The 25276-nt window shown below is 39.5% G+C and overlaps 1 protein-coding gene across 2 annotated transcripts in view; it reads left to right on the top strand.

The window, feature by feature from the left end:
• The window catches only part of PSMD14 (proteasome 26S subunit, non-ATPase 14), a 66951-nt gene that overhangs the window by 18163 nt on the left and 23512 nt on the right, over nt 1-25276 (top strand). For both annotated transcript variants that reach the window (XM_089519895.1, XM_089519896.1), the window contains exons 4-7: nt 8813-8884; nt 11432-11551; nt 18834-18904; nt 19881-20031. In XM_089519895.1, coding sequence (XP_089376021.1) covers nt 8813-8884; nt 11432-11551; nt 18834-18904; nt 19881-20031 — 414 coding nt within the window. The remainder of the gene's footprint in view (nt 1-8812; nt 8885-11431; nt 11552-18833; nt 18905-19880; nt 20032-25276) is intronic.

Here is a 25276-nt window from a genome sequence, read left to right as displayed (position 1 = left end):
TAGGGCATTGTACGTGGCACTTGAAAACTGTCACTTTGAAAGAGGTTTCAAGTACTGCACTGCTTGATACTATAGAAGCACTTTCCTTTATTTATTTATTTTTATTTTTTAAAGTTCATTGATAAAACCTGAAGCACTTAAGAGACTTGTTACTGATCTAAAAACCATGTTGAATGTGCTGATCTAGTTTATGTAGAGCTTAAGTTTATGGTCTAGTTTTCTTTGGTTGTTTTACAATTTCAGATTTAAAAACTAAGTGTTGATTTTCATGTATTTATTGTTCAGGGCAGGTTATGGTAGGCCTTCTTTGTGAATGACAGGCTTATATTTAGTAAGACACTTTGGCTTTTTAGAGGAATTTGGAGTGTTTTTAATTATAAGCTGCTCCAGAGATTGCTATTGTAATAGTAGGATAGTTTAGTTTAACAAATGCACAAAACGTTCAGCAATTCTTATTGGTGCAAATATTAATATGCTGATTCTGGTTTAATTCACTGTGACATATTAATGCATTAGTGGGACATTTTGAGTAAATGTGCATGACTAGGCTTGAGGAGATAAACGAAAAACCCTGTATTGGAGAATTTTCTAGAAGTGGCCCCTCTCTTCCCCCAGTAGCCTTTCATAAAAGCCAAAAGGTGCAGAAGGCAAAGCTTTCAGCACCAGCTGTTGTCATGCTGGGAGCTCAGCATTCTTACTTTGCCATTAGTATTGATCATCTGTAAATTTGGGGGTGGGAGGGCACTGCCCCCTTTTGATCTAATGGATGGCTGCATCATCTCTTCAGGAAATAACTCCATACCTCCATACTTCATCAATGGATCAAGATCTCTCAAAGATCTGTCTTTATGGGCCCAAACAGACAGGCCAAAATAAAGCTGCTTTGGGTCACTTTGGAGTTATGCTGTTTAAATGACACTTGCATCTGAAGAGGCCAGAAGCTGCGCCAAAGTTTTGCTGCAGTCCTTAGGACTGGAGTCTCGCTTTGGTGCAGCTTTTGGACTCTTAGGACACATGCATCATTTAAACAGCATACCTCCAAAGTGACCCGAAGCAGCTTTATTTTGGCCTGTCTGTTCGGGCCCTAAGTCAGGCTGGGCAATTTGTGGCCTCCCAGGTGTTTTTGAACTGCAAGGTTCTGCAACTCTTCACCAATGGCAGCACTGGCCATGGCTGATGGGAGTTGTAGGCCACAAAAACATCTGGAGGGCCACAGTAGTCCATTCCTGCTTTAGGCAAAATATTATAGTGTTGACTGTGTACTGTGTTAGAGCAGGAAATAAATATTTCCATCACCTCATTCATTTTTGTTGTTGTTATTGTGTGTCTCCAAATTGTTTCTGGCTTACAGCAACCCTACAATACGTATCATCGGGTTTTCTTGGCAAGATTTGTTCAAAGGAGGATTTCCTTTGCCTTCCTCAGAGGTTGAGAAGTATGACATGACCTAGGTCTCCCAGTGGGTCTCCATGGCTAAGTGGGGATTCGATCCCTTGTGTTCCCAAGTCCTAACCGACTCAGTTAAGTTTAGATAGATTAGTATTATGAGCTTTACCATTTGTTGTTTGTGTGTACTTGCTACTCTCCCCTCTTCCCTTGACTCAGATTTTACTTGAGTGGATTTACTTAATTGGGGTGAACTGATTTTCTACATGCCTTTAGAGGCCAGTTTACTCTGCCACTTTGCCCAGACCATTTTTGGGGTAACACTTAAACACTTAAGTTGTCTGCTTTTGAGACAGCTGGGTTACTTCGTAGTGTTTCTTCACAACAGTGGGTAGGCTCTGTGGGTGCTGCTATGGCAAGAAAGTGATAGGGATTCCTGGAACATTCGCTCTGCTTATATTCCGGCTAAGCCAACTTTTATGAGAAATATAAATCCTTCTTTGGAGAGAGGAAGAGCTGAAGATGCTTCTCTAATTTGGGTGGAGATATAGCAGGTTGTGGGCTGAGTTCCGCCTCTCATCTCTCATGCACTTTTACTGTGGGGAGGAAATGGCCTCCGTTTGATCATCTGATTGTAGTGTTGTATGTGTGCTAAATGTCGCTGAAGATTCAGGCAATGCTCTCTAAGGTGAAAATCATAGAAACTTCCATAAGCATTGAAATGATCTAAATGATGAAGATGTAAGCATCGTTTTGGCATTTTTTCCAAAAAAAGAGAAAAAAATTAAATCAGACATATGTGGCCTCAAGGAAACAGTTTGTTGTAGCCCCCCCCCCCCACAAAAAAAAAAGGTTTAGTCAGTTTTTAGTGATGTCATGCTAACTAGGGAGTCCCTCCATTTAATCTGCTTACATACATACACCTCATTTCTAAAGTTTGATTCTCTTCTGCACTTTTCCTAATCAAGATAAATGACCTTCCATCAATTCTCACACAGTATTGCTTTATACAGGCTTTTAGAGGTGCTAAAATCTAATGTTTCAAAACAGAACACACACATAATCAGCATTCTGAGACACCTTTTGCTCATATGTTTTTAGAACAGTATAATTGTATTTGTTTTTGCAAAATAGAACAAAAAAACCCATCTGGTATAACTGCATGTGACAAATCATCTCCAACATATTAGACAATGAAATTTTTACAGTATCCTGATGTATGGAAGCAAAGTATCTTTGTCTACTTTTCACTTGTGCATAATGACCAGATGTTTTTAGTTAGTCAGAATAGCTTATTAGCACATCTCCTTATAAATGTTTTGGAAAGAAATGTCCACCAGCAAGCTCTCTAAATAGTATCTGACATGTGTCTGTAGACAAGGGAATGCTTTTAACTGTTTTCCTCAGGTCTAATAGTGGAACCAGTTGGTATTTTGAGTGTTCTGTTGAGTGTGGAGTGAATGGTTGATGTCTGAAACCCTTGGAGCATTGGCCCTTCAGAGATTTTGGTACATATGTAAAATGCATGTGTGCCCTTTATCAGTTTGGTATTGGTATCTTTTTCTTACATTTTTAATGCCCCTTGTTGGGAAAGAAAGCAAAATTATAAATTTCTAGTCAGATAGAGATTATTTTGTGGGAATAAACTAGCTCACTTTTTTCCTGATATGAGATGGTAAGAATGGGAAGAAATCAGTTTAAAAGTGCATCCGAATCCACCTTATTTGTTTCATTTGTAGATGATTACAAGTGTACTTCACCATCACTATTATTTGAAATAGTTTGATTGAACAAGATCATTTTCAAAATTCCTTTTTCTGTTACACTTTTATCCTACCTTTCTGCCAGTGTTCTAGATGAGACTGTTATCGTTGCTCCCCGTTCCCAGTTTTATTCTTCCAGCAATTCTGTCAGCTAGTTTAGGCTGGAAGATTATAATGGTTCCTAGGTTCATGACGGAGCAGAGGTTTCAACCTTTTCTTCTAGTCCTGGTTACCACATTAGAATTGTTTGGACGCATTGTTTGCATCCACATAGTTTGGAAGCATGCTCAGCTTTAAAGAAGACCAAAATTCCACCAGCCTTGCTGTTGTGAAGGCATAGGCATAGCTATCAACAGATTAAGTCATTTGTACTCTCCTGCTTTATAACAGCTACTTATGGCACCAGGCACAAATCTTTGGTTGGATATTAAATCATCATTTATTTTTGTTATGGAAAGCTGCTTGTTTCATTCTCTTCCCTTGCAAGTGGACAAACTGTCACTTCTATTAAAATATATTTATGTAGCATTAGTTGTAAATCCGCATGTGAGGAAGTGTGTGTTAACCCTTAAGTGCTCTTACAGTTATCTGTAGCACACAATAACATAATGTATACATAACACAATGGTTCTTTAAAGAGGCGAATAGTTTTTCTACCCTCTGAAGTAGTAACACACACTCTCAATTGTCTATAGGTGTAACAGCTGAAAATCTGCACTCCAAGAGTTAAGTCAGCATGAAAGAATTCATTTCCACTTTAATGACCTAGCCTTGCTGGGTTAGGACGATGGGGAACATGCTTCTGACTTGCACTCCTATTGCCAATTAACACCTCCTATAACAGGTTGTCTCAGCTAGTCATTGAAGCACAGGCAGTAGAAATAGTTTACATGCATCTTGTTTTTCACACTAGTTGTTTAATACTCACAGAATTAAGTATTAGAAGGTTCCCTTTTTCCTTTGGTGGTTAAGAATAAACATGACAGTGTTGGATAGTTGTACATTTGCTTATGCCTGTTTTGTTGTGTTTCTATTTTAAAGGGTTTGATTGTGAAAAATAAAGGTTGGAGATGCTATCAGATCTAATCCTCGTATCTAAGAGTTTTAGTTGCAGAGATTTCATTTATGATGGCAGTAGCATCAAGAATGGCCTCATCCTCCACTCCGCCCCCCCAATATTTTGGAACGTGGGTTTTTGTTGTTGTTTTTTAAAAATATTTGTTAAAATGAGATAGGTGGGGAGACAGTATCAAGAGGTAGCTGTTAAATATTTCTTTGTGGTTCAGTAGTTCTTATTTTTATAGGGGTTTTTTCAAATGTTTGCGATTACATCACTTTTAAAGAATAAATGGTACAAGTGAAGGGCAGTGTTCTAAAATGACACATTGATTCATGATTAATCAGCAGGTATTCTAATAACATAATAAAACTGGCTAAATAATTGATACCAGTTCACACTAAGAGAAAGGTGGAGTAATATACCTAAAAGTGTTAACAAATTTGCTAAAAGGCCTGAGTAGGTAACACTTTGAGGTGTTAGTTTTATGCTGTTATAATGGCAAATGCCTTTTTTTAACACTTAGTCAACAAGAGCTGCCCAAGGAAAAGTCACAGCTTTTATAGCTGGATCATATTTGAATGCTCCTGAAGAAAAGTGGCATCTCATTTTAACCTCATTTGATTGATTGGTGAGTCGATTGCTTGATCTCTGTTCTTTTAGAGTTCTTGAAAATGTTTACATCATTAAATGGAGATAAAAGAAATGCATTTTGATAATGCATGCCTACCTTAAATTCAGCATTCACTAATAAGTGATGGCTTAAAAGAAATGATTGATGTGGCTTACAGCTGATATGATTGCCCTGCAGGCAGGTCAGTTCACTGCCTAACACTTGGTAGACAGTTTAGTCAGGGAGAAGCATCTGTTTTGTCTCTTAAAAAATATAATCATGATTGATTTCTTCAGCCTCCCCTGGCTTTGTATGCATTAGGTACAAAATAACTTTTTATATTTGTTTGTTTGTTTGTTTGTTTATTGCTTTTTATGGTTTATTTTTCTTGTATGTAAAGGATCAAACGTGTAAGGGGTTGCTTCAACTTCAGTCCTTGGTGGTGATATTAGCACATAGATTCTCTGGGGAATATGCTACATCTGGTATATCAGGGAGAGATATATTTACTTTTTGTCACCTTTGTAGATTATTGGGTTAGAATGGAAGATGACTGGCAGATTAGGTTTTATGTATAATGTAACAATTCAGTACTCAGGCTCTATGCACCTTCATTAACATTGCTGGTTGGTAAATGCAAAGTGAAGGAGACACACTAGGCACTCTAACATTTTTGGCTTAAAGATATATTTTCTTACATATAAATGAGTTTATAGACATGCATGGGAGAGTGCACAGTAACGTGAATCGAAGAATGTCTGGTCTGTTTTGTCATTTGCAGAAAGCATTCTCCAGGCATTGTTCTTGAATATAATTTGGAAGATCAGCTTCCATGCATGTGATTTAGTCTAGGTTTTTAATAAGTGAATTTTCTACATTTACTTTGTCATTCACTTTTCTATTTCAGACTAATTGTTCAAGTTTCAGTTCAGTTGGATCTTTGCTGTAATTCTGAAACTACTTTCTCTGGAGTAGTCATAATGGATGTTTTAAAGCTGCTTACAAGACCTGGAGTTCCAATAATATGTCCATGTACAAGATAATATATTTCTAAAATTAATGTGGAAATATATCCTCATGATTGTGTAACATTTGGAGGTAGTAGTCACACTAAGCAAAACAGAGAATTGATACATAGGTATTCATTGCTAATTAGAATATTTGGGAATAGGACTTGGAATAAGCTAGTTGAATACACTCTGTTGTGTAAAGTACCTTAGGGGGAAATTTGTTTAGCATTTTTAATAATCTAGAAGTGGGAATAGCATAGGCTTGCATATTAACAACTTGCTGCTATATTAAGAGACATTGTGAACACCAGTGAGGGCAAAGTGATAATGTGTAAAGGCCTAGAAGGTAAGAAGGAAGTGTCATTCTTTAAGCAAGTATTTTTTAAAGAATACAGGCATTTGTTAGCAGGCTTCAGCAATGGAGTCAGTTGAAAGCAGAGAGGAGAATACAGTTTTTAAGATGTTGTATTCTGGACCATGTAGTAGTATTCAAGTCAGTTACAGCAGTAGCATAACTGACAATTGGAAAAACAATTCAAAGTAAAGGTATTGAGACTTTTCAGAAGATTATAGAAGTAACTCTTGCAGTTTTCCCTTAATGGAAGGGGTTATTTAAGGGACACTGAGAGTCCCATGCCTGTGATGGAGTTTTCTTCAGAGTATTGACTAAAATATAACAATTTTCTCTTCTCCTGTTGCTGATGCCCTCTTACTGTTATACTAAAAATAGCTTCCATCCTTGTAGAGGATGTTGAACCAGATCCTCTTCTGCTGTAAACCATGCATTCTCACTCCCTTTGTCTGTTTCCCTTACGTTTCTACAAAATATCCAAATGGAGCTGGCCACAATGCATTACCTCTTGTAGGCCTATTTCCCCGCAATTCCTTGGGACCTGTACTTTGTGACAGCTGGTTTCAGAGTGACTACCAAGAAACATCTTCCCATACAAGCATGCTCAGCCATCGGTGTCAGCTGACCATTAATGTTCTGACCTGCAGCAGATAAGTATCATCTGCAGGAACTAGAACCAGGGCTTTGTAAAATTTCAGTCCCATTCTTTATTATTCTAATCTGAATTTGAATTCTCAAAATAACAGTAAAATCCTGTTTAATAAATAGTTTCAGGGGATGTTTTAATTCATATATTTATGTTTTACTGCTTCAGTTGAGAGTATGTGTGCCTTCCCTTCAAGTCATTTCTGACTTATGGTGACCCTAAAGCAAATCTAGCAAGATTTGTTCAGAAGAGATTTGAGATTGCCTTCCCCTGAGAGTGAGAGAATGTGACTTGCCTAGGGTCACCCAGTGAGTTTTGTGGCTGAGCAAGGAATCGAACCTTCATCTCCAGAATTGTAGTCCAACTTTCAAACCACTATGGCATGCTGGCTCTAACTAACTGGAGGTTATGTATATCTGGTGGATACATTCATGAACCTTTTCCTGATGCCCTCCAAATATTGTTGTACTTCAGCTCCCATTAATCCCAGTGAAAATGAAACCGAGAGCTGCACACTAAAACAGTTGGAGGGAAGCTAATATGAGGAGGAGTATTATATTAAAAAATCAACATTTCTTTTGAGTTCACTCAATCATCAAATCCTGTCTGATCTCAGAAACTAAACAGGGTTAGGCATGGTTAGCACATGGAAGGAAGACTCTCAAGGAATAAAATGGGCTTTAGGCTATATTCATTTGGGTAAGCTGGTTTAAATGTAGGTGAGAGAAACAAGCGACAACTATTTTGAGTTAAAATGTTTGTTGTGTTCTTTAATCATCAGAAGGTATTGGATGTTCTCTTTGAAATTACACCAGACTTACAGAAAAAGATTTTGTATCACTGTGTCATCATTTGCAGGAAGTGCCTTGCTTCCTGGGAAGGACATAATTTTTACTCTCAGATGCTATAGTTGGCATTTTGCACTTGAGCAATACACAGTATTGGCTACGGTCGTCATTCACACCTGGGACAATTGTGCTAATTTTTTATTAGCTACTCATGAAGCAAAGAGCAGAGTATTTTGTTCACAGCTTTTCTGCCTAGGGATTGAAGGTCCATTTTTCTTTCGCTGCACCAGTGGATCTGCAAAGTGCTCCTGTAGCCTTTCTCTTCAAGTCTTCTTTAGCTGAAAACTGATGTAGCAAAGGGAAATTGTGTTTGTGTTGGTGCCAGCTAATCATGCTAGCACAGCAGCACTTATATTCACACCACTGTAAGAAATATGTAGTTAATTGGGAGATAGCATGTGTTTGCGTGTGTGGTGCCCAGAACATAGTATTTGTTTCTTTGTTCATGCTTTTTGGTTTTTCACTCTTGACTGGATGATAAAATACTCAAACACCGGAAAAACTAGTTTCTGTAGGACAGTGATTGAACATATAATTGTGGTAATCATGAGAAGCAGCAGCATCTGCATTCATATGGCACTATAAAATGTTGAGAACATTTCACATTATTTTGTTATACCTGTAGAACTCCAGTAAGGTATGTGTCATTCAGGGGTAAGACTGAAGGCTACACAGTGAGTTTGGGATGGCACAAAGTTTGATTGGGAACACTGCTCTGTATGCTTCCATATGCGGGGGTGGGGTGGGGTGGGGTGTCTGTATTTTCCCCCAAAAAAGCAGTCCCTTGCCACTCAGGTGCTATCTCTGACCATTGGGGAAGTCCTTTGAGGAGGGCAGGAATAGCTGATGTTATGAGTGGGAAATGAAAAACCTCTACAAATGTGCAGATGCTCTGAGTCACTGGTCAGGTGAGAATTCAAAAATGCTGTATTTTGCCCCTAAAATAAAATATATTTTGTCTATAAAATAACATGTGTAAACAGAGTTCAAAGATATAGCCGTGTTAGTCTGTAGAGTCAGTACGTAGAGAGATGTTGTAGCACCTTTGAGACTAACTGAAAGAAAGAAATTGGCAGCCTGAGCTTTTGTAGACTTCAGTCAACAGGAGACTTAATGGTGTGTTGCTTCCTTTCCCAGGGACCTCCTACTGATGCTCCTGCAGTTGACACAGCTGAACAGGTTTACATCTCTTCTCTTGCACTTTTGAAGGTAAGTGTTTGTACAGGTTGAGTTTACCTCATCCAAAATGCTTGGACCAGAAGTGTTTTGGATTTTTTCAGATTTTGGAATATTTGCATGCACATGGTGGTGGGACCCAAGTCAAAATATGAAAATTATGTTTCATGCAGGCCTTGTACACATAGCTTGAAAATAATTTTATAGAATATATATAATAATTTTGTGCATGAAACATTTGTGTACATTGAACAATCATAAAGCAAAGGTGTCAGCCACCATACAAAAAGTTTTGGATTTTTGAGCATTTCAGATTTTGGATTTTCTGGTAAAGGATATTTGACCTGTATTTTATTTGAATGGTATTGCACAAAGCATTGTTGATAGCAAGGGTCAGGGGGCCTATGGCCCTCTAGACGTTTCAGACTACAACTCCAGTAATCTTTAACCATTGTCTGGGAGTTGTCCAGAAGTGCTAGAGGCAAAGTGCTCCATTTGTATTTGGCATAAAGGTTTGGAAGGCAGAGTTCTTCAGTTCCTAATATCAGGAATGAAATATGTCTATATTTTCCATATTAACTGTGCCCTAATTTGTTCTTCTATAATTACCTGGAACACTCACCGTAAACTTGTACTTTGGAATTCTTTGTTTTAACAGGTAGAACACATGCATTGCAACACTTCTATTCAGAGTTTTTGCAATCCACTCTATTCCTGTTTTCATCCTGACTTTCTTTGCTTCCCCCCCCCCCCATTAATCAGTAGTCCATCAGTACTGAACATGTTCTTTCTGCATCGATCTGTTTCAAGCAGTTTTCTCCTGCATTTTAATTTGTCTCCATAATTAAGGGGCCTTGCAGAGGTGACAGTGAATAGTGGTGCCAAGTTATATTTATATTAAAATATTTTCACATTGATTTATGTTAGAAACTATCTGTTTCTTCCTGAGACATAACCAAGTACCTTCTCAGTATGAACCTAAAAGTGACCTTATCTGGACAATGTGGTAGTGGAATTCTTTCCCTTTCTTTTTCAGCCACCTTATTCCATTCTCCTGCCTGATAATTTTTCGTTTCCTAGTTCTTCAGCACTCTTGCCATTCAGTTCTGCTCAGGCTGCTCAGGTTTCTTTCCTTCTCCCACTAACCAACAAACAGATTTGTTGTTTAAGATTATCCAAGTTTGCTGATACTTGGGTTGTACAGCGTTGAGAACATGAGCACAGGAAGATTAGAATCAGTATTGGAAGTATTGTTATGTTACTGTTTTTTTAATGCATAACTCACATATCTTATTTTAATGGTTTCACCAGGTTTCTGGCTTTCCAAATCTCAGCAACTAGTTGCCATCCCATTGCCTTCTGTTTTGTCCCAAGAGCAATACTATGGACTTTGGGTGTAGTAAGGCCTCTGGCTCTCGGGATCACAGCCAGAACAAAAGACTTGTCCACAAATTTCTTAAGTTTCAAAAGCTTTACTGATTATAAACACAAACATGAAACTGATCTCCTTTTTCTTAATAGTCCTTCCTAAATACCTTGTTCTCTCTTCTTGGTGGATTCTATCTTTCGTCTTCTGAGGACTATCTTTCTTCTTTTGTGGACTTATCTTTTTGTCAAAGGAAAATACTCTCTCCAGGTCTGATTTGGCTGAAATCTTACTACACACTGAGACTAGCTAGAGGGAGACAGCATAAGACCCTGGGATTTCCCACAATCCTTGTCTTTCTTAAAGCTGTAGATCTCTATTTTCCCTTCTAAACTAATACATAGAAAAGCTAATATAATCTCAACTAAATATATGTCTCAAGAGCATCAAAGATGCTCTGGAGGCATGACACCTTCAGTATTCAAGCTTTTGAGTTCCTGTCTTTGAGTCTGGGATGCATCACTGTATAAAGCAGGGAAAGAACCTTTATAGATGTGAAGGGTAGAATCTCCCTTCTCCTGTGATTTCTGCTTAGACTGGATTTCATTGTGGGAAGTGCAGGAACTTGCCTTTCCTCTGTGGCATGTGTTTCTGTCTGTATAGTGAAATGGGGCCTCTTTGCTCTTATAGGTGTGGCACCTCCAGGTACTTGCCACATTTTACATTTGCTTCATGTGTTGCTTCCTATCCCATTTGGGATGGCTTTCTGTAGGTCGTTGTTGATACTGCTGATTAGCAGCTCATGGGGGAGTTGCATCTCCAAGCAGCAGTTAAGAGTGCACATACTTCACTCACTGTTAACTTTATCCTTATGTTGTCTTGGACTATTGAATGGAAATAACATTGGATATTCTTCCCATGTTGGAAAGATCACAGGGAAGGGCTTGAGGGTCACAGACCACATGGGGAACCTCTTTGGGCTAGATTAGGCCTGTAAAATGGAGGTTTACCATCCTTTGCATATAGAGCAATAATGTACTTTGCAAAGTGCAGGGAAGCCAGTTTGTCTCTCCCCCCCACCCCTGGCATAAAATGTCATTCTCTGTAAGACATTGTAGTTGTAAAGGTATGAATATGCAATAGAAAAAACAAATTCCATAGAATCATACACCTGACCCATCAGTAGTATTTCATTAGAATTCTGATCTTTCCAGATGCTGAAGCATGGTCGAGCTGGTGTCCCTATGGAAGTTATGGGGCTGATGCTTGGAGAATTTGTTGATGACTATACTGTCAGAGTGATTGATGTGTTTGCTATGCCACAGTCAGGAACGGTGAGTACTCTTCAGTGAGTAAATGTGTGGTGTCACACTATCCTCTAATGTGAAGTGTATTTAGGATGTTCAATTCCTGATTCTAAGATTCTAAACTGCTTTTATATGACGTTTTAATTAAATGTATTCTTGATTGTATTATATATTGTAAATTGTTGTGATGTATATCTGTCTTTGAACTTGTAAACTGCTTTGATCTCCCAGGAAAAGCGGTATAGAAATAAAGATTTTATTATTTTATTTATTATAACACTATGTGTCAATTTCTTCCCTCCCCCACATGCATAATAGTTGTGGAAAAGATTCTGGTTGTTGAAATGCATATATCCAGGTTTTAAAAATGTGATGTTCTATGTAACACTTTTCATTTCAATGTTTAATACTTACCGTATATACTCGACTATAAGTCGAAAAATTTATGCCCCAAAGTGAACTCCAAAATCCTGGGTAGACTTATGGAAGGGTCAATGAGTTAATACTAATAAATTTTGTGAAAGAAGAAGTGCCCACCTTCCTCTGTAGCCTTGTAACGGCTCCCTGTTTGAAGCCCCGGCGCCAGCTCGCCTCTCCTCCTCTCTCCCTCTGTGTGTGTGTGTGTCTGTTTCCCAGGCTCTCAGCCTTCCTGCTGAGCCAGACCTAACTAGCTGCTGCTTGAGAGAAGGAACACAAAGAAAGTATGCCCAGGCTTGTTCCCTGTTTTGCCTGGAAGTCTTGGGGATAAGAAGGAGAGAGAGAGAAAGCCCTGTCCTCTATTTCTGAAAGCTATGAGTCTTGGGGGTGAAAAGCAGAGAGAGAGAGAAAGCCCTGTCCTCTATTTCTGAAAGCCATGAGTCTTGGGGGTGAAAAGCAGAGAGAGAGAGAGAAAGCCCTGTCCTCTATTTCTGAAAGCCATGAGTCTTGGGGGTGAAAAGCAGAGAGAGAGAGAGAGAAAGCCCTGTCCTCTATTTCTGAAAGCCATGAGTCTTGGGGGTGAAAAGCAGAGAGAGAGAGGGAAAGCCCTGTCCTCTATTTCTGAAAGCCATGAGTCTTGGGGGTGAAAAGCAGAGAGAGAGAGAGAAAGCCCTGTCCTCTATTTCTGAAAGCCATGAGTCTTGGGGGTGAAAAGCAGAGAGATTGAGAGCCCTGTCCTCTATTTCTGAAAGCCATGAGTCTTGGGGGTGAAAAGCAGAGAGAGAGAGAGAGAGAAAGGCCTGTCCTCTATTTCTTCAAGCCCTGAACCTTGGAGTCCTGGGGGTGACAAGCAGAGAGACAGTGGGGTCTGTCCTCCTTTTCGCAAGCCATGTGCCTTGGAGATGCTTTTGGTAAGGGGAAGTGTGTGTGTGTGTATGCGCGCACTGAGGTTTGTTTACCCTTTTCCATGCTGAGACTGATGCTTGGGAGAGGTCCAGAGAGTGAGATATAGGGAGGGAAGTGGTACTTTGTCCCCCCACACACACACACTTTAGATCTTTTGTAACATCCTCCAGTGTTTGCCCCTCAACTTATTCACGGGTCATATCAAAATCCATGATTTTGGATCCAAAAACTGCCCTCGACTTATACATGAGGTTGACTTATACATGAGTATATACGGTAACTCTCCAGTGGTACAGAGCTACTCAGTTTATACCTCAGTGTCAAAAGTTGCAGAAAGCTTTCAAGTAAAAAACGCTGAATGTGGGATCAGAATTGCATCCTATTTTATAATAATAATAATAATAGGATTTATTTATATGCCGCCAATCACAGGGAATCCGGGCGGCTTACAACAGAGGGGATAATAGACGGTTCCCTGCCCTCAGGCTTACAATCTAAAAAGACACGACACAAAAGGAGAAGGAATGGTGAGGAGGGAGGGGATCAGGTCCAGCATTCTTCTTTCCCTCTGAGGCCTTGGACCAAGGCAGATGGACTGGAGGGAGGGCTCTTCTTCTTCAGGCTAGCCCTGGTGGAGCTGGGCCTGCCTGGTCAACTCCCTCACAGGCTGGAAGATGACAGTTATGGAGGGAGGAGCCTCTATCTTCAGGCTAGCCCTGATGGAGGTGGGCCTGCCTGCTCAACTCCCTCACAGGCCAGAGGATGGCAGTTATGGAGGAAAGAGTCTCTTCTTCCAGGCTAGCCCTGATGGAGCTGGGTCTGCATGGTCAACTCCCTCATAGACCGGAAGATGACACTTATGGAGGGAGGAGTCTCTTTGTCCAGGCTAGCCCTGATGGAGCTGGGCCTGCCTGGTCAACTCCCTCATAGGCTGGAAGATGACAGTTATGGAGGGAGGAGACTCTTTCTTCAGGCTAGCCCCTTTGGGAATAATTTTATCAATAATTACTCTTCTGAGCTTGTATTAAGAATCTTTTGAGTAGCTATAATTTGTTTAGACCAGTGATCCCCAAATTTTGGGGGGGGGGGGGTTCTGCCCTCTTTCCTATTAGGCAACAACCCTACCATACCCCAGCGTCATCCCAAGACAAGCATGGTGGGACTGCTTCCTCACCATTGCTGGTCCTGTTTAGTGTAGCAGCAGCCGGTCAGTGGTGTCTACCTCAGCTGCACCCAGCTTGCCACCACCTCCTCCTCAGCCTCTCATTGCAAATACAGCAACGGCCAGGATGCCTGTGCCAGCCTTGGAACAAAAGGGATACCAGCTGGTCAGCTGCTTGGTTACTACTCCCAGAGTCATCAAGGGAGCAGCAACCAAGCAGCCAGTCGAGCAGTGACTGAGAAGCCTCTCATCCACACCAGCTCTTGCCGCAAAGCTGGCACAGGCGAGAGGCTTCTCAGTTATTGTTCAGCCAGCTTCTCTGTTGCTGCTCCTAATGTGACTGGAAGCAAAGGGAGAAGCTCCTCTGCAGTAAGGAAAAGCTCTCAAGCCTTCTTCGCCAGGGCAGAGAGGCACACAGTTGGTTTTCCACATTTTTCTCTGTGAGGAAGGACACTCAAGCCTTTGCCAGGGCAGAGAGGGACACATCTGATTTCTCACCTTTCTCTCTGGTGAGGAAGGACTCTCAATCCTTCTTTGCAGGGATGGGGTGTGTGTGTGTGAAGCTGACTTCCCATTTTTTTCCTGGTGATTAAGGACTCCTAATCCTTCACTGAGGACAGAGGGGGCACAGCTGATTTGTAGGGGGTTTACAGAGACCACAGGATCTGGACTGGAGATTGTGTGGATAGGAAAAGGGAGAAATTTTAACTACAGGAGCCATTCCGAGGTGAACAGTGTTTTCCAAGAATTAACTGTCAATACTCCTCCCCCTTCTTTCCAAGAGACATGACTTCTCCACACAGCTTCAAGTCACACAAACACCCAAACATGGTTCTGCCACTTCTTCTCTTAGCCTGTCCAATGAAAGAAGGCAGGAGGAGCAGTGCAGCTCTAGCCTCCTAGTTATGTTATAGCAAAGCTCACAGAGTTTAAGCAGGGTCCCAAATGTGAAAGTTCCTTTTGCTGCCACTTCTCCCTCACCCATGTGCTTGAACTCCTTGCCAGTGAGGCCATCTGTCCCAAAATGCTGCCATTCTAAGCCACAGAAGGAATGCTCTATGCTTAAATCTTGCAAGAGTTTCCCAACCACCATGGTCATTGCTAGTGAAAGACAAAGTTAAGGAAGTGAGCTCTCATGGGCAGGTGAAGAGCAGGGGACATCACCAAATGATCAGCAAGGCTGCATGTTTAAGGGACCCTGAAAAGAGAGGTTTCATGCAACCCTTATCCCCACCATACTCCTGAAGGCTGCTGGTTCCCCTTGTCTTCCTTGTGCACAATATTTTGACTGAAGTTCCCCCCCCCCCGCCATCCCCTTTTTTCTCACTACCCCCTTCAATCTTTCTACCACCCCCAGAGTCACAGTCCCACCCACTTTGGGAATCACTGTTCTAAACATTCCTATTCTAATTAGATAGGATAACTATTTAAATGAGTAATTTTTATGTCGTCACATGGCTTCATGTTAACTTTTACTTATAACATGCTATCATAGGGTTGTCTTGGCAAAATTTCTTTAGAGGAGGTTTTCCATTGCCTTCCTCAAAGGCTGAGAGAGTGTGCCTTGTCTAAGGTCTCCTAGTGTGTTCCTATAACTGAGGATTTTTTGAACCCTGGCCTCCTGGAGTGATAGTCCAGCACTCAAACCACAGCAGCACACTCTGCACAAATACTGCTTGAGTATAGAGATTTATAAATCTCAGTTCAAAATGTAATATCTGCCAATTTAGATAGCTTTAAAGGAGGATTAGATAAATTCATGGAGGTTAGGGCCATCAACCATTGATGATCAGAATGGTTGTACATCACCTCCTGCATGAGAGGCAATATGTCTCTTCATGTCAGTTGCTGGGGAACATGAGACAGAAAGTGCATTTGCACTTGTGCCTGCTGGCAGGTTTCCCATAAGCAACCGGTTGGCCACTCTGGAAAAAAAAATGCTAGATTAGATAGACCTTCAGCATGATCTGGCATAGCTCTTCCTACATTTCTGTATGCTACTCTTTAGAATAATGCTGCAATGGATTTTATCATTAAATGGGTGTTGTTGTCTTTCTGTTTGTCTTTTGTTTTGTTTTTTGAAAATATAAAAGATAGTAAGATCATGCAAGTATGAGAATAATCAGATATGAAATCCCAAGGTATAAAAACACTAGAATTAGCCTAGTCTACATGCTGTAGATCCTGGGAAAATGGGATTCAAAATGACATACAATAATTTAAAAAAATTAGAACTAAAACAGTGATGATCAAAGTTAAAAAATAATTAAATATTACCAATATTAAAATGTAAGTTAAAAACAGCATAGTTAAAATCAGTAAAAACCACTGAAGCATTAAGACAGCCCATCACACTACCCAAGTAGAAAAGAAGGCAATAAGTTGTTTGGGATATATCTACCGATAAACATTTGAGCATTCCTGAACCATACTTGGACACTATCCTTTGAGTCATGGAAGCTTTGATTTAGATTTCCTTCATGGCAGGGGGTTGAACTGGATGGCCCTTGCGGTCTCTTCCAACTCTATGATTCTATAAGGTAACTTGGTTGTAGCACTTATTTGAAATCCTCTTCATACAGAAGCTCACATGACACCAACATGGAGGTTATTTCAATGATAGGTAATGACCGTCCCATTTTGGGATAAAAGCGGAATATAGATCCCTTGAATAAATAAATAAATACAGTCGGGTTTACAGTTGCATTTTTCAAAAATTGATATTTTTGAGAAGTCAGTCTTTAAAGACAGCCTCTCATATATATATATATATATATATATATATATATATATTACACTGTGATAATTGAGAGGTTATGAAGACAAGGAAAGCTGGGCCCAAACTTTTTTTTTAAGGAGATGTTAATGAATTGTTTTCTTCTGTTGGCAGCAATGTTTCTGTCAGAACTCCCAAACTGAAATCTGACCCATTGAGGCAGGAGTGGATGAAATGTTATCCCAACATTCCTCCCCATTGGCTGTGCTCACACTTTTTCCTTCAAGATGAATAAGAATGTTTCCTCTCACATATAGGTCTTGGTTACTTCCTGTTCATCATTTCTCTTTTCTTGGATATAATTAGCACCAAAAAGCAGTGCTGAACAAAAAAGTAGTTAGCTACATCACCATGTGCTTTGTTGACTTGAAGATATGACCCAATGAAATTCATTCAGTGAATCGTGACCTCTGGACTGTGCTGTACCATTAGATAATATTTTAATAGGGTGTGAGCAACTTTTTCTTGCTTAAGTACTTCTTTGATAAATAGCAATAAATCAGTGAAGTTTCCTTTTCATTTGCCCTGAGGTGAAGAAAGACCCAGTTTGAAGAGCTCCGTAGGAGAGTATGTCAAAGATGATGGAAGAGCATTGTTTCTTTGTCACCATCATTGTTACAGAATAGGCTTGTTAATGAATTCTCACTTGTATCCTGTCAGATGTCATATACTCATTACTGTTCCAAAACAGTAGGGTAGACTTTACTTCATCCATTTAGCAAATGCCAACACTTATCTGAGGAAGGACAAGTCTTTCACTGGTATTATTATCAGGACCGCCAGGAAAATGATGAGGTACATGCTGGCCTCTTCTTGTGTTATGGGATACTCAAGAGCCTCAAGGTCTTGAGCAATCTTGTTAATTTGGATTGTAATCAGATTTACTTATAAATTTAATGGACTATATTTCTTGCTGATGTATACATACTTGATTGATAGAAGATATTTAAGTCCCACAAATAAATTTGAAACTGAGATGATAGTACACAGAAAATATGGAAGCTCAACAGAACAAGGAAAGAGTATATTGACTTCCAGTTATTGATGGGGATCATGCGAAAAACTTCTGAAACAGACACTAGAATACATACGCATAGGGATGTTTAAATTCTTCTTCTTTTAGTTAAAATGTTGACATTTATAGTATTTTATAAATTCATGTAACTAACTTCTGGCAAACATGAAATTAAATCGTCTAGTCTGTATGATACAGAAGCTGTTAGACTGGGTTCGTTTAACGTTGGCCTCAGGGCAGAGTGGGGGTGTGGTGGCTGCACAACGCATGCCTTGACTCCACCCCCAAGCTGCCGTCATGCTGACCAACCATATGGTGGGTGGCGTTACGGCACTTCTTTGGCGTGACGGTCAGATGACAAATGCCAAAAGGAGTGCTGGAAATTGCTATGGCAGTGGCAAAGGTATCCTTTTTCCGACTCCAAAAGGAGCTGCATTTTGCCGTTCTTGTTATGGCCAGAAAAATGCCGGATCAGGGCCGCGCTGTGTAGTTGCCGCAGCCCTGATCCAGCGAGGAAAGGGGCAGCAGGACGCCGCTCCAAAGAGGTGGTCTGTGTAGCCCCTAGGTTTATTTTAATACAGTTTCTCTGAAATCAGAGAGGCTTAAGTTTAGTTATGATGAATTTGTTCCATTGAGTTCATTGGACTAATATAGTCTGGATCCAACTCATTGTGTCTGAAATTTAAAAGTTTGTGCTGTTCCTAATGTGAAAAGTCTATAAGTGACTGATAGGTTTATCACACTATACTCTTATAGTGCTACTATTCCACTTTAACTGCTCTAGCTGCCTCCTGTTGCATTCTGGGATTTGCAGTTTTAAGGAGGGGTATTTAGAATTCTCAGGCAGAGAAGTTCTCTGCCTGAGAATTCTAAATACCCCTCCTTAAAACTGCAAATCCCAGAATGCAACAGGAGGCAGCTAGAGCAGTTAAAGTGGAATAGTAGCACTATAAGAGTATAGTGTGATAAACACCTATATGTGCAAGGGAATTTATGTTTATAATTGCTACTGTTAACCTGTTTCCAAATGCAGGGGGTCAGTGTAGAAGCAGTTGATCCTGTGTTTCAAGCCAAAATGCTGGATATGCTAAAGCAAACTGGAAGGTAAGGGAGTTGTATGATTTGTTTTATATATATATATAAATATATATATGGAAGTTAGTAATATACATGCAAACTCTATTTGACCATTTGCTAGTATCAAAGCCAATGTGATTTTGTTCCCTCTTGTCCAACTCATGCAACCTGATACATTAGTCCCAACCATACGTTTTATTTAGTGAGAAGGCTCAGTAGAATGTATCCAACTGAGTACTTTTCAAGTTGCCATTTGTTTTTGGAAGAGGGGGGCTGTTTCATTCCATGAGGCAGTCTGCAGCTGACAGTTTATATGTTCGTACTAATATAATACAAAAAAGCCTATTACCATGCTAACTCTGGTTTTTTACCCCCAGCTATAGTGTCCCTTTGCACCACTCTAAAGATTTCCTGATGAAAAGACATAGAAATATTTAAACAAAATTTGTGGCTTTGCTTAGGTTCTCTCAACAGTTGTCATCTGCTTGCTCAGATTTTTGTACTGCAGCAAAAACTCCAAAATTAATGTTAACAAAAGATTCAACAGCTGAGCAGAATAGTGCAAATTGCTTTTTGACCAAGTTCCTAGTCCCACTGCTGTGGTTTAATTGATATTTAATCTTTTCCCGTCGCTTGTTCCTGTCGTCCATGTCTGAAATGGACATTCTGCTGTGAAAAACCAACTTTGGACGTCAGTGAGTTAAGAGCAGTTATTTACTGAAGTGCTGAAAGGGTAAAAACTGAATTGGAAGGTGTGGTAACAGGGTGAAAACTGAGACCCTGACCTATTGATGTTAATATGCACCCCTTAATGATAGCACTCCTTCATCACATGTTTATGTTTTGGCCATAATTTGTGAGCTTTAATTTCAAAGCTTTTATTGATGCTTTTTCCCTCACTTTTGTGTTTTCTTTCTATAATGAAAATATTCTTATTTTGTTGCCGCTTTTTGTTTTTTTGCTGGAAGTGGTCATGAATCTCTGAATTACTTCTTTGTTTTAGGCCTGAGATGGTTGTTGGCTGGTATCACAGTCACCCTGGTTTTGGCTGTTGGTTGTCTGGCGTGGATATCAATACACAGCAGAGTTTTGAAGCCCTATCAGAACGAGCTGTTGCTGTAGTAGTGGATCCCATTCAGAGCGTAAAAGGAAAGGTATGTTGTTAATTGCTATAAAGGTTGTGTGTGCCCACCATGTATGTTTCCATAGGCTTTAAGTTAAAACACTACGTAGCCCTTTTGGCTTATCCTATGTGTAACAGTTTATAAATCATACCTGCCATGTCAACATTTCATTAAGTGAAAATGTGTAGAGAGTGTATGTTTTTTGTTTAAAAATTGCAGAAATAATTTGAGAGATACATAATGTGGCTTAGCCTGGTTCTATAACTGCTATCATTGTTCTGTTCCCTTGCCCTTGAAGAATTCTTTGACGTTTATGAGTGAGTACCTTTGCTTAAAAAAAGAAAATCTTAGGCCTGCCATCTTAAATTGGAAAGCAAGTCCCATTCAAGTGATGTACAATATGTCTTTTGGTCAACATTTTATTATCACTTTCTAAGACCAGTAATCAAAGCTTCCTGTGCTATTCCTATTCGGGTGCAGTATAGGATAGTGACCCCAATTAAGACAAAATTATAATGCCATTTATTTATTTTAAATATTTCTATAATTTTTACCATTTGCAGAGATCCAAAAGCAGTTAACAATAACACAGTGTGGGGGAGGGGGATACCCAGTGAGCTACATTTAATCCTTCCATGGATAGAAATGACATTCGTACTTTATGGAAACAGAACATGACACTTTATGTATATTCCAAATGTTTCAGAATAAAAACTTCCCTCAAAGACTTTGCAGCCATTCACATTTTAGGGTAAAGTTTGCAGATGAATGATTATGTGAAATCATTATGAAAAGAGATTAACTTGCAAACCATATTGGGTTATAGTTTGTCCTTTGTTGAAATCTCTTTTGTTCTTGTTTAGTTCTTTTTTTTATTATTTCTTCCTAGCCCCATATGCCATTTTCCTATTTCCTGCCTCATGACAGCAGGGAGCAGCTCTATTATCACCTTCACAGAGCTGTCTGCAAATGTGAGAGGCAATTCGATTTTGCTCAGCCACAGGGAGAGTGGATTAGAAAAACTACAGAAGATACAGAAATTGGCTAGGTGGTTACTGCTTTAAAATACTGCTGAGGTGTTTTGTTTGAGCATGCTCTTCTATTGTATTATAGAGTAGTCATTAAATTAATAATATGTATGACATTTTTATAAATATTTGTAGTATTTAAGTTGTGTCAGTGATTCCATGATCCTAAAACAGATAACCAACTCTAGTTGCTGTGATTCTTGAATAGTGAGATGGTAACTTGCATGAGTATCATAATAGTAATATATACTTAGATTTGTTGTTAATTTTCATTTTAAAGGGCAAGAGTGTTTCCACATGTATTATAATTTTAATGATAACAAAAATGCATGAAAAATGAAGAGACTTCAACAAGTATTTGTGTAAAATTGTGCATTGGCATATCTAGATCTGCTGTAATATCTGCTTTCAGAGAGAGTGAGCAAGAGCATGAGAATCATTTTTCTGATGCAACATTTATCTGCTGTTTGTTTCCCCACTTGTTTACGGAATTTCTCCTCTGGTACAAAGCACCATGACTTTTGTACTGTTTCAGAATGTCTAGGGCTTCATGTAGGTTATTTGCTATTGTTTCAGCCAGGTCCAACTATTGCTTTCTGTAGTGCACATTAACAATGTGGAAAGAGCTACTTGGTCTTGTTCACCGCAGGTTTAATTGGCACCTTTTGGAATGAGTGGAAGAAGGGGATGTTTCTTAATATTAATACTAGGTAGCTCTTGGACATTATGATTCCTTAAAGGAAGCCTTATGGAGTTGAAGCTTTCCTTGCTGCAGCTGCACATGATCCAGGCATAATGAAACCTGTAAACTATATGTGCAGCAGTTTCTTATCATTTGTTAATTCATGGGTCTGTCTAATAAAGTCCCGACTCTGGTTATACCTGTAAACCACCTATCTTGCATTTGTAATAGGGTCTGGGTAGAATAGGGGCTTGGACTTATCCAAGCAGAGGACAGGATAACGGGTTATGGTTTTGTACTCTTCCAGAACTTAGTTGTTGTTTTCTCTTAAGAATCTGTGTTAAGTTTAAAGCAAAAACAAAAATAATTTCCTGGTGAAATTAAAAATGGTTTTGAACTTGTAAGCCAAAATGGGTATTTCCCTATGATAGTATTTGTGCTTGTCTCCTAAGTCTTGTCCTGTCTGCTGCTCAGAGCCTTGTTTATTGAAGAGCAGACAGTATTCCAGAATCTGTTGGTAGATCTCATCCTGTTTACAGTGGTCCCTTGGACAAGTGTGTAGTATTTGGTGGTATAAATGTTTTATTGATCACAACATGGTGATTCCATCTTAAGTATCTGCTGCTCTGGGGGCTGCATTAGGCTGGTGTGAGATAGATGTGAGAGTCTGATAGGAAGAATCTAATGTTCTGGGGCCTGATTTGTAGGAAATGGTTTCAAAAAGTGAAAAGATTTGGGTTGGAAGGTATCAGATCACTTAACAGATAGGTACTCCTGCTTCAAACCTCCTAGGGCAGGAATGGGGCGCTCCAGATTTTTTCAACCACAGTTGCCACATTCCTTTATTGTTGCCCATGCTGGCTAGAGCTGATGGCAATTGGAGGCCAAAACAGCTGGCCAGCCAACTGTTCCTTCATCCTGTTCTTGGAATTTCCTTGATAAAAGCCTCAGAGACTACAATAGAGAACCACCTCAAATATCTGTTCTTCCCAATTGCAAAGCAGTGCATGAAAAAAGGAAATAATATTGGTAATCTGTTTTGCTTCTTCCACACACATTCTGATATTGTTTTTAAACAGTTGTGCCAGATTACTTACATGAGAGAACATGCATCCTGGTCATTATTTTCCATGAACATCTTGAAATAGGCTAAACTGGATCTGGACATGAACTTGACTTCTGAAACTAGTACAACAGGCTAGAATAGAACTAGCATAATGGAGTAGAATCCAGTACAAAACTAACTTGGATAAATTTCACCATGTGAAAATGATTATGTAAATGACTGCACCTACCAGAGATATCACATGGTGACAAAGTGATGCAATTAGTGTAAATCCCCATACATGGGCACTTGTCATGGGATTGGTTGCTCCATTAACCTCAGTTTGTCTGTTTCTTATATATTTGACAGGTGGGAGTTGCCGCATTTATTCCTACTTTAGAATTGTACTTTAGTTCTTGATTTTCACATAATTCCCTTATGTGAAGGGATCAAATTTGATAAATTGAGAAGTGATTATGCTTAGTTGGAATTGCAGCATTGTTGGCCATGCTTATTTTTTCATTGTTCTTTGGGTAGTACTGAGTGGAAGGATCCATGAAAGCAGCTCATCTCCACCCCTCAGGAGCATTTTACAGTACAATCCTATATAATGCTATATAGGCAGAAATAAGTCCAATTGAGTTCTCTGGGTCTTATTCCTAGGGAAGCATGTATTACCTAGCCAGTGTGGTGTAGTGGTTTGAGTGTTGGACTATGACTCTGGAGATCAAGATTCGAATCCCGGCTCAGCCATGGAAACCGGGATGCTTTGATTGAGATTTCCTGTATGGCAGGGGGTTAGACTGGATGGCCCTTGTGGTCTCTTCCAACTCTATTATTCTTTGATTCTACAACCCACTTGGGCATGTCACACACTCTCAGCCTTAGAGGATGGCAATGGCAGACCCCACCTCTGAAGAAAGTTGTTTAAAAAAAGCCATAATAGGTTTGCCTTAGGATCACCATAAGTTGGAAATGACTTGAAGGCACACAACAACACAGCATATGCAGAATGACACCCTATGTTGCTTAAAACTCACTTAGGTTTCTTCCATACAAGAAGAACTGAAGATGATTTTTTAATGCTGGTTTTGTACTACAGTTTGGTTTCTGGTAACTAGAGCAAAATCCTTTGTATTACCCAGCAAAATATCATTTGTAATAGTGTTTCCCATAGGACAGCAAGCTATCTCTGTAGCAAGGCAGTGGAAACAGCATGGGGGTGGGGAATTTTCTGTGCCAAGACGTAAAACTAGAGTTGTGGTCTGCTACATGGTATCCTGCCTAAAAGTACCATGATAGATCACTACTGTCAGGAATGCAGGTACCTTCAGTGGTTCTTCGTCTTCTCAACACAGTTTGTCCACTGTCTCCCATTATATATTTCTTCCCTTTGCTTTCCCACTCATATCTCAAGAATGCGTTAACTGTATTTGTTTTCATTTTTTAAAACCAATTTGAGTCCAGGTATTGGGGGAGAAGGTAGGTATAAATGAATACATTTGGTTAAAATTTGGTATAGTCATTCTTTCCTTCATAAATCTTGATTGAGGAAAGAGGGAGGAGGTAAGAGTATGGAATACTTGGTTTTTAGGCTTTTTTTTAAAAAAATGCAATGTCTGCTATATTATGGTTAGATATAGATTAAACCACATACTTTTCTATATGTAAATTGTTTCACAGTTTAGTAGTGTTTATATACAATGTGTTAAGCTATACACTGAATACTGTCCTTTCTTAAGCATGTTATTCTTAACCTGTCTTTGTTTTAACTGGTTTATTTGGGCAAGTAGAGAGAGATTAAAGAAACAGTTAAGAGGGATGTTAACCAGATCAAGAAAATTCTGTTTATTCTCTGCATTTTTGTAGGCTGTGTGACTGACACTTTCAGATCTTCTATAATGCAGGAAGATGTCTTTGGCACAAATCTCTGGCTGCTTTGAAATGCAACTTCAGTTCTGTCAAGTTGACAACTTGGAGCTGAAGCTCTCATAAGCTTTTTTTTCCAGCTTACTAGTGAACTTCAACTAGATTGATTCTGGAGTGCTTTCCCTCCCACCTCCAATCAAATAATCAAAGTGCAAGATAGATTTCCAAAGACTTAAGTCTTGATCATATTAGAATGTTAGGATACCCATATGAAACAGTTTTATGGGTTGCATGTGGATGACTTATATTGCATGAAAGCTTGATACAAGTAAAGTCTGATTTTACTATTACAGCAACTTCTCTTTGAAGACTTTTTCTGTTTATAAAACAAATCCTAACCACATGAATGGGTACAGCTAAAGCTAAAACTCATTTTTTGAAATACAGGCGGGATACAAACCGCCATATAGTACGTATAGGATACGTACTAGGGTTAGGAAGGGGCGGTGCTTCCGCACCCCCCTAACCCTAGTACGTATCCTATACGTACAAGATGGCGGCGCCCCTTCCACATGGGCGCCGCCATCTTTACGTACTGGACGCATAGTGTCCAGACGTGTCGCGTCCTTTGTGACATAGTGAGTGCGCCCC

The sequence above is a fragment of the Sceloporus occidentalis genome, unplaced genomic scaffold (genome assembly GCF_023333645.1).
Source record: "Sceloporus occidentalis isolate IW3139 unplaced genomic scaffold, rSceOcc1.0.p SCAF_4, whole genome shotgun sequence".
NCBI classification, from domain to species: domain Eukaryota; kingdom Metazoa; phylum Chordata; class Lepidosauria; order Squamata; family Phrynosomatidae; genus Sceloporus; species Sceloporus occidentalis.
This window is presented reverse-complemented; position numbering and strand designations above follow the sequence as displayed.